Source organism: Apaloderma vittatum, unplaced genomic scaffold, assembly GCF_000703405.1.
Source record: "Apaloderma vittatum isolate BGI_N311 unplaced genomic scaffold, ASM70340v1 scaffold6784, whole genome shotgun sequence".
Classification (NCBI taxonomy): domain Eukaryota; kingdom Metazoa; phylum Chordata; class Aves; order Trogoniformes; family Trogonidae; genus Apaloderma; species Apaloderma vittatum.
Window position 1 is genome coordinate 15,959 of NW_009713128.1, and position 10,328 is coordinate 26,286.

At 40.2% G+C, this 10,328-nt stretch overlaps 1 protein-coding gene across 1 annotated transcript in view; it reads left to right on the top strand.

Annotated features, from left to right (window-relative positions):
- Positions 1–246: 246 nt before the first annotated feature.
- The window catches only part of MIER1 (mesoderm induction early response 1, transcriptional regulator), a 19,680-nt gene continuing 9,598 nt past the window's right edge, over positions 247–10,328 (top strand). Inside the window, exons 1-4 of the mRNA XM_009868246.1 lie at positions 247–274; positions 1,770–1,915; positions 6,011–6,178; positions 8,564–8,696. Coding sequence (XP_009866548.1) covers positions 1,817–1,915; positions 6,011–6,178; positions 8,564–8,696 — 400 coding nt within the window. The 5' untranslated portion in view covers positions 247–274; positions 1,770–1,816. The remainder of the gene's footprint in view (positions 275–1,769; positions 1,916–6,010; positions 6,179–8,563; positions 8,697–10,328) is intronic.

Genomic DNA, 10,328 nt, shown 5'->3' on the forward strand with positions numbered 1-10,328 from the left:
TTCATCAGCTCAATTACTCCATCACGAAATGGGCAGTACTTCCAGTTATCCTTGTTGAAACAGTGCAGCGCTGTCGATTCATAAAGGAGAAAATTAATGCTCTTTGCCTTAAGTTGCTTCAGTATGTCTGGGGTGCTTTATTCGTAAATATATTATTTACAGTGACTTGCTTTGTATCGGATGAATTTTTGAATTGGGTTTGTACAAGTTCAACATAGAAAAAATAATTTCCTGTGTTTTCTTTTGTAGCCTTCTGTTGAGTCTTCAAGCCCAGGTAAATATTTTTCATATTCCTAAACTTTTGAGGGAAGAGGGCACCCTTGAAAAATTATTTTTGCTGGTCTTTTCCAGTCAGTAATCTCAAGGATAGAGCATGATGAATAGGTTGGTGGCAGCACTGGTCTGAGCAGTCGCTGCTTTCTTCCTGTCTGTTCCAGCACAATTGTCTAAATGGTAAAATACACTGGGGAAATAGATTTCTTGCCCTTGCAAAAGCTGCACGGACACATGTTTGGGAACACTGACGGCCCGAGGGGGAGCGCACCGTGAGCAGGTGTGGGAGAGATGGTTCACCCAGTGGTGCGCTCGCCGTCCCACTCGGGGCTAGGCACAGAGCCAGAAGTGAAGGCACAGGGTGCTCCCAGTCACTGGATCTACAGTTGCTCTGTGTTTTGATGCATAACAGCATTGAGAACAAAAGCAGCAAGAAAAGCAGTATATGTTAAGCCTCATTGGATTACTAAAAATGAGGAGTTTCATGACTTCTCTTTTTCAAGCTGATTATTTTCTGATATTCAAGTATCCCAGAGCTACTGGCTGTCTAATAGTCAGCCTAAGTGGTTTTTTGTTCACCACTGTACTTAGTGTTACTTATTTCTAAGGTTTTTGGCGTCCTACTGGTGGAAAAGCTTTCCAGCCATCACTTTGGCTGGACCGCCCTTATCTCTTGAACTTTTATTTCTTTTCAAACTACAAAGTGTAGTTAACCCTTACAGTTGCCCCCTCCCTCCTGCACTCTTAGCGTGGATACACTCTTCAGGGTGTGGAAAATGAAATTTCAGTTGTGCATGAAGACACGTGCAAAAACCCTAGCAGGGTCGGAATTAGAATCAGGTGTTACTGAATTACATAAAAATGCTGCATCTGCCAAACCATTCATCCATTCACGTATTTTTTGTTGTCACATAATATAACCAGGCATGTCTACAAAGAACCCTGAAAAAAAGACGTGGGGGAAAATAACTAAGGATACCGCAACATTAATAAAATCTGCATAACTGTGACGTTGACTTTGAGTTTAAATTTTGGAAAAGGCATTAAACTGTCTTTGTAGTTGAAAACAAGAAAGCTTCAAAAGGATCTAGCTGCCCTGAGTTTATATTTCATGAATGTTTTTGCTCCCAGTAGGACTTTTGATACAAGCAGGCTTATGATTATTTAAGAATTAAGTTTTCAAAACCTGAATGTTTTACGAACACTTAACTAGGGCCCAGTGTCCAGATATCTACCACTTGGAGAACTGGCTGGTAAAACAGTGTCTCCTGGTTCTTTTTTCCACAATCTCTTACTGCCCAAAGGCCAGCTGGCACTGCCCTCCGAGTAACAAGATTGGCTTCCCCTAAGATAAATGATTGAGAGATTTTGAAGACTTTTTCTTTTAATATTGAGTATAATCTGAGTTTTAAAATGTCGCCAAAAGAATAAACAAAAAATAAACTCTGCGAGGCCATGATCTAACTAAAAACATTCTTTAAAATGTTTTCTATCAGGAGGTTCAGCAACATCTGATGACCATGAATTTGATCCATCAGCTGATATGCTGGTGCATGACTTTGATGATGAACGGACATTAGAAGAGGAGGAAATGATGGAAGGAGAAACAAACTTCAATTCTGAAATAGAGGATCTTAACAGGGTAGGTAGCGTTAAATAGTGATAAAACGTAACCACAGTCTCAGAGAAAACGTATGCAGGTTTTTCCCCTTATATTTGGAATTTTTTTTTAAAAAAAGAAACCCATAAAACCCTAAAACACTACTAGGCAAATAATATAGATGGGGGAAAGGGGCTGAGCTAAATCTGCAGTTCTCAAAAGTTGAGAAAAGGAAACTGGTGCATAAATACCTAACAATGTAAAATGCTATGCTTGTTTAGTTTCTTTGTGCATATCTGTGCTTGTGTAGGATTTGCATTCTAGAGCTAATATAAGTTAAAGTACACTCTGACTAAACTTGTATATTGTTATTTTATAAAGCACTTGCACTGATTAGTGCATAAATATTTTGATTTTTAAAAACCATAATCTTTCTTTTGCATTTCATACAAATATTTGTATAATATATATAATATATACATTACTCCTATCCATATTCTATATGTAGGAGTATCTTCATTTTTTAAGATAGAGGAAAGGGAGATGCAGATGAAATGATTTGCCCAAAGCAACGAGTTGCCAGCAGAGCTGGGATTACAATTACTGTAATAAAGCGAGAAATAAATCTTAAAATATCTATCTTCAGAAATAATTGTATATATGATTTTTTTGACATTTTGAGGTTATGCTATCACTTATGTATTGTCTTAAATTACTTTTCAGGCAGGGATAATACCCTTAAATTATAAATTAAGTTAATTATAAATGCAAAGTAATTTAGATGCTCTCTGTGGCCTCATTGGCGGAAGAGGCTCCTGGAACAGATCGTTATTGATTCTCAGACACATATTCAATTGCTGTATCTTATTTAGTGTAAGTGATTATGCCAATATGACTTTTAAATTAATTTAGTCCACTTACCTACATTTTGGGTGTGGTAATTTCTTTCTGGTAATCTTAGGTTTGCTATTAAATGCTAAACATAAATAAATAGTTTGTGAATCTGAGTATGCTCATCTAGATTAAATGAGAAATGGAGCCCCACACAAATGTCATGTGGTTTTTAAGCTGAAAATGTTTTTTTTCCACCCCTTCATATTTTGTGAAGAGCCAACGTCTCGTTGTGTAATTCTGTCGCCACATTACAACGCTTCGTTTCTAACTGTGTTTCACCCATCTCCTTATTCCCTCATACCGTGGTTGTCGGCACTGCGAGTTTATCATTTCAGCCCCGCGATGGTGTAACTCAGACACACGTTGCTGCTCTTCTCTGCAGGCTGATGGGCAATCTAAATCTCAAAGCTGTTGTCAAGACCAGTGCTGTCCTCTCTTTCTCTTTCGCCCCCCAACATTTACACGTATTATTTTGGGTTTCCTCTGGGCTGTGAGTGTGCCTGATTTACTAGTTCAGCGCTCCCTCAGAGATGAGGTGGCGGTCGAGTTTTGCACGAGAATTTTTGGACCTTCATGGTTTAACTCATGACTGTAATAAAAATTACACCTTCCTCTGAGAGTGAGGATCTTTTCTACTCGTTTGCTGGAACTCTGGTGAATCTTTAAAGCCTTAGTGCTTGAGCAGCACCCTGCACTTGTCTGCGCAGGGACGTGGATACATTTTTGTCCAGATGGCAGCAGCATCTCTGTGGCTAGAGACCTGAAGTCACTCTCTGTGCTGCTCTAACAAGGGAAATCAGTTTCCTGAGAGCAGAACAGTGCTCGAAAGGAATCAGAATTATTAGGTTGGGTGGTTCTCAGTGATGGTTCTTCAACGGTGAGATTTTTTTTTCTTGGACAGGAAAGCTCTCTGCGAGGTGGTGCTGCAGCCGATCCTGCAGATTTTGGAGGCTTTGCCTCCCTCCCTTTTTCTATTTGCTGTACCATATAATCGCTTAGTTTCTCCTTTTGGGGTCTCCCCCTTTTCAGGGAGGCCTCTTGGGTTTTCTTAGGGTTATGCACCAGCATCTGCTTGTCTTAATTAAGATCCATTTGTGGAAGCATGCAGCGTTTCTCCTCCAGCCTCTAGCAGGGCGCAGTTCAGGCATGTATGAAAAAGACGTTGTCTCTTTGTCTGCACCACCTGTCAGTCTTATTTTTCCTCCTCTGTGGATTTGTCCATTTGGTTTGTAACCCGTGTAAACCGAACGTCCATGAGGCGTGCGGCAGCCTTGTGCGGGTCATTTAGCATGAGAAACACGTTTGGGCTTTCAGACTGTTCTGTGATCATTTCAGTGGTTGCCCCTCAGCATTTCAGTTGCTTTTATTCACCTTCTCTGTGCTGCTCTTCTCCATTTTATGACTCCCTCTCTCTTACCTCTACTCCAGACACGCAAATTGTAATCTATTTTTATTAAATGTCTTCCATTTAAGAAATACCTGTCTCTGATAAAACTCGCTGAAGTTTTTTTAACCTGTCCTGGTCTTATTGGTCTTTGCAATATCCCAAAGCAGCGCAGAAATCATGATTTGTGTTTTGTCTTGGAGAGTTGCTGGCCCTTGGAGCTTTTTTAATTGTAACGGACTATTTGAAGTTGAGGCTCTACCTAAGAAAAATGTTGTAAATCCAATTCAGCTTTCCTAGGTAATTTATAATAAGTAATACCCCTGTTACATAGTTCACACATAACCACGAATTGCAATAAAAGTTAATTCTCAGTGTGTATCTACAACTGGGATAGTGGTGAGAAGCACTCAATGAAAGTGCTTCCCAAACTGTATTGTAGAACATTTGTTTGGATAATTATGAATAGGATTTTTCCGATAGCTAAGTCAGGCTTCAGCTAAGTCTACAGTCCTGTCCCGTCTGTGTTAGTGAAACATTAATTCTCCACTTGTAAGAGTTGATATGATGGGGACTGAGAAGTCAAGAGAGCAGGTGAGGACATTTAGGTCTGCATCCACTGTGTATATAGCTTAACCAAAGAGGGGACCAATAACTGGTAGAATGGCTTAGTTTGTGGAAATAAAATAAAATAAATGAAAATAAAATAAAATAAAATAACATAAAATAAAATAAAATACACAGACAATGAGCACTGGTAACCCCTGCATTCCTCTTTATTTTTACACAGCAGAACTAACTACACTTACCTTTTGTAATTGATATTGTTAGTATGTTTCCAGAAACAAGACATGGTGAGGATAGGAGTTCATTGGAGGAAGTTCTAAGGTCAGCCAATAACTAAAAAAAACCCCAGATTATCAGACGAGATGTACATTACATACTAGGAAGAAATACTTTGAGCAAGCAGGCACCTCTCAATAATAAGCAAAAGATTTGATCTCGAGAGGGAGATCCTTTTAAAATGCCCCTGGAAGTTTCTGCTCTGAAAAGCCTCGTTAGGGATTCCACACACTGCCCCTGAGGGCTGGATACTGAGGTATGAAAAGTAATAAAGTAATTTGAAGACCTGGCAATTAACAACATTTATTAATAAAGTGAATGCAATTGATAACAGTGTGGGAGCCACTAAATGTGAGACCTGACTGTATAACTTGAAATGTCTCTTCAGGGGAGACTAGCAATCGAAATAGAAAGATTTCTCAGTGTGCACATATTTTAGTAAATTTGCTTGCAGCTCTGGATGGGTTTGTAGACAACTGGCTTAAAGCATGTACAAATCTATAACCATTACACCTGCCTTTACCTGGATGCTGGGTGATCCTGAATATCAGGTGATCCCTCACCCAACCCCTCGCTTTTTTGTTTTGCCTGAGAAGAGGAGAGGTACAGAGAGCCGGAGAGTTGAGTGTAGTAAAGCCAGGGCTGTAGAACCCTGTGGAATTGTTGCCTTAGCGCAGCTCCCCGAGCAAGGATTTAATTCACGTTCGAGCCAGGTGCTGCACGTTCTGGTCTTCTATTGAGTTTTGTGGCCCCTTTGAGAGATTGAGTTCCGCTGTCAATTTATAAAGGACTGAGAAATAAAAAGTTCCCCTGTGTTAAAAAGCCAAACGTTTTTCTTAGGAGCCGAAACTTCACCTTTTGACAGTCCATTGCTTTAGGAGTGGCTGCTCTTAGCCAACGTGGTCACCGACTGTCTGGCTTCGCCGTGGTGTATTTGAAGCACACTCCTGTAAGTTGTACAGCAGACATGGAGTATTTTTTGTTAAAATCTCAAACTCTGTTTGGATGTTTGTCAGGAAAGCGATATGCCGATCCAGGAGCTACTCAGCCGTTACGGCTATGATGGCACCATTCCACTCCAAGAAGAAGATGACGACGAAGATGAGGAAGAGGAAGAGGAGGAGGGAGAAGATGATGATGATGTTGATAACGATGACAACAGTGGCTGTAGCGGTGAAAACAAAGTAAGTGTTTACACTAATTTGAAATGGATTTTGATGCAGCCATTCCGTACTAGACTCAAGGTGCCAGATAGGAGCAGAAGTAATTCCTAATGGAGCTGATTTCAGAGGCTTTGTGCACTGAACTCTAATGTTTATTCCTAATTACCCATCTGTATTGCTCCTCATTGCTTTTAGTTTCATCTGTATTATTCCAAACTTGCTGAGGCAGGTTAGAGTGCATGTGTACGTACAGCATCGTGTAGGAAGGGTTCGTGCTTGTCTTTCTGAAATAGTCAGACCTCAGAATTGAAGCTTTCAATGATGCTTTTATAGGTATGGCCAAATCCTTGTTTCAGGATGAAAAGCTGATCTACTGAAACCGAACAGTGAAGTGTTGAATTGAATTAAATGTGTCTCTGAGTATCGGAGATTACTGTGAGTTTTCTGGCTTGAGCATTTTAAATTGATTTTTTTTTTTTAGCCTGGCAGCCCTGGTTGTACTGAAATTGTTAACTGCGTCGAATTCATCAAGTACCTTTGCAAGATATATGGTTTTGAACTTAGCATGTTTACAATCCTTTTCTTTGTGCTCTTAAAATATTTTTTCTGATTTTAGTAGAATCTCTTCTACTTGTGTATGTCATGTGTATTTGTAACAATCGTGTCCTATCCTGGGCACAGCTGGAACCTCTCCAGTATCGGTGGCTTTCACAGTTGCAGCCTGAATTCCATTAAAATATGAAACCCTTTGTATTGTCAGTAACAAAAAACACTTAGGCATAAATGGAAGTTGCATTACCTCATCTAGCTTTAAAAAAAGATGCATTTTGGATTTTTTTTTGGTGTCCTACCCATTTTAGAATCTCTGGAATGTGACAGAGAGATGAGGAGTGATATCTCTGATTCAGAAAATGAAGTTCTTGGGTTTTGTGAACTCCCTTGACAGATCCTGTAAACGATTGCTATTTGCATGGGTTGAATGGATCCAAAAGAAGAAAGATGCAGTTACATCGCGTGGGGAAAGGCTCGAGAAGCTGGGGAGGGGGAGAACCTTATGTAACATGAAGCATGCAAAATTAAAATCAGACACAAAAGTGGATTTGGGCTTTGTGCATGGTGGTGTTCCTTGAGTCCCACATTCTTCTTGTCTCCTTGCTTCTTCATTACTCCTTGCACAACTTCCATCCTCTGTGCTCTCCTGACTTCTGCCGAAGCTCCCCAGTTCTCTTGCTGACTGATTTAAGGCACTGCCTAAAGAAGGAAGCTTTGAACTGAGGAACGTCTCAGTGCCTGCCCCTGCTGTTGACAGCAAGAGGCCTTGTCTGTGACAACACAGCCAGTGGTTTGGCCTCGTGGCTGGATTAAAAGTGTACGTTCACCTGCCTCAGTTTTGCCAGGACTGGGCACAAAGAAGCCCGTTAGGATCGTTTGCCTCGGGGTACAAGGCCGAGAGCTCCAAAATGCTTGCGTGCTCTTAGCAGAGAGGCAGTGAAATACATCTGTGGGGGTGGAATAATTGTATAAATCATTCAGGCTTTCTCTGCAAGTGCTCATCTTTCTGCAGCTTATTTAGCTACACTGCACTTAGCTGTTTTCTATTTTTAATCTGCTTTAAGCTGCACATGTGATAATACTCTGGTTGCTGGTAAAGGTACATATAACACGTGCTGTGCCTAATGCTTCTGACTTAGAGCTGGCAAGTGTGAGCGCTTATGAGTTGGCCATAAAACACATAAAAGATATTGACAGTGTGCACTGAAATAGAAAGCACCAATAGATTTTTTTTTTTAACCTTTATCATTTTAATTTCCCTTAACTGTAATAATTACCATAGTTGCTGTGGTTTGTCTTCTGATAAAGAAACTTGTTCTAATTTTTGATCTTTTAATGACTTGGTGTGCATGCTCAAGTCTACTGATATGCTGCTCCTGTGGGCTTGGACCACACCGTTGCCATGAATTTTTATGGAGGCTACCATTTCCATTTGATTCAGAAAAGTATTGCCAGTAAATAATTTCTTCCCTTTTTTATTGAAAATTCATAAAGCAGGGCTTTAAAGACCAAAGTAAAATTTAAAGTTAAATTAAAACCAGAAGTTTGCTTGACTGATTAATAAAAAAAAGCAACTAGGCACGATATTCAGTTGTTCATATATCTGATTTGTGAGCAAGAGTCGGAGTGTTACATTGATCCACTTAGAGTCCTGGTCAATAAATAACATGATGTGTTACACATCGGTTGTGGCTCAGTCTGAACAGGCCACAATCTATACAGTCTCTTTGCGTTGCATAAAAGGTATTTGACTTTTATACATTGACAATTTTGGAACAAATATTTCCAAAATAGTGTTCGTCACATATAAAGGATAGCTGATCTCCTGTTTGCTTTTTTCTTTTTATATTTAAGGAGGAGACCATAAAAGATTCATCTGGTCAGGAAGATGAGACACAGTCATCTAATGACGACCCGGCACCATCTGTTGCTTCTCAAGATCCGCAGGAGATAATTCGCCCTCGTCGATGTAAATATTTCGATACAAGTATGTACAGTTTCCTATTAAGCACGATAATCTCAATATTATTGACCTTTGGCTAGGAGCAGCTCTAGTTAACATAGTCTGTACTCTTTCTGAGGTATGCCTGTCGATACCTAGAAACATTTGTTTATTCTCTTTCCTGACACTGCTCTTGATTATGACTGCACTCAAAATAATAGACAAAAAGGGACCTATTTAGCTCAACGCTAAAGCTTCTCTGCAGATAAAGGACTCTATGAGGACAGTAGATAGAATGATTAAATTTTTGGACAAGTTTGGAAATTTCTATGGTTTTGCAAAAGTAGGCTTTCAGACAGTGCAGATCTTTTCACGGCGCTGCTCTGGGTGCTGGAACAGGCCAGATTGTCATCCTGCAAACTGGTTTGTGTAGGTGTGCCCTGTTGAAAAATTCTCTTGCACGTGGAGCCCAGGTGGAGTAGACAACTCTTCAGTATGGTGTTACCTTACCAGTGGGATTTCAGCGGCCACTGCTCACCAAGGGCAGAAGTAAAAACATTTGCAAGTAGGAAATGCACTGTTCTGACTCAGTAACTGCTGCACAGTGCGTGATGATGGTGACAAGGCCTGGTGACGCTGGCTTATGTACTCATTCAAAGAAGGTGAGAGTTCAGCTGAAGGAAAAAGTAAGAACTGAGCTGTACTAGGCGTGGAAGCTCAGATTTCTTCAAGGTTGCTGCTACAGAAAACAGAAGCACTGAAATCTGAAAAAGGCCCATGGATCGTCAAACCTCAAATAACAAGGAGGCAGATAACGGTGAAGAAAATTTGCTTTAAGAATTGCGCATTTGGCACTGTTCCCAGCATTGGGCACTGGTTATTTGGTCTCATTTTGTTTAAAAGTTGGGTTTGCACCTGTGTGAGACTCGTTGAGCTAGCGTTACGTAGCTGCCCCTTTAGACAACTCTGATTTCTGTGGAAATCATACTTGATGGGATCTTAAGCTTTTAGTATCGTGCCATCAGCAGGGCCATTTGGACAACAGATATCTTACCTTTCTTTGACACAAGTGACTGTTGCCCATGTTTGGATTCCTTCTCTTCAGCATTTTAACAATCAAAAAGTTGAAGCAAAGGTTCCTTGTGACACCTTGTACTTGATACTTATTAGCCACAGCATTGTAGAAATGCAGTTTTCTAATCTGTAGTTTGTTTTAATCCAAAAACGCCGAGGAACCTCGGCATGTAGCTGTGCCGAGGATTTGCAAATATCTTAAACAAACTCTGTTTTTTAGCCATAGAATTAGCATAATGCAAGTGGATTGCACTAGGTCTGGGGGTTTTTGCAACATTCAGCAGTGTGTAGAATGTAATTTGATGTACAATTTTAGTGCTGCTATTATCATGTTATACATAAACCAGATATTGCAGTTGCTTTCCGCACACTGTGGAAGGCAGCTAGTCTGTATCATAAAGAGCTTAACATTTTTGTCAGCCCTTATCTGAAATAATCTATCTGAAATGCTGCTGTGCATCTCTGAGCAGTACATCCGAGCCGACTAAATCCCAGTAAGACTGATAAAAGCACACTCATGGATTTCTCACACCTTGTGCTGTAGTATGCCTTAAATTCAGTGACAGCTGCTGGAAGGGAAAAAGAAGAGCGGGTACGGCAAGA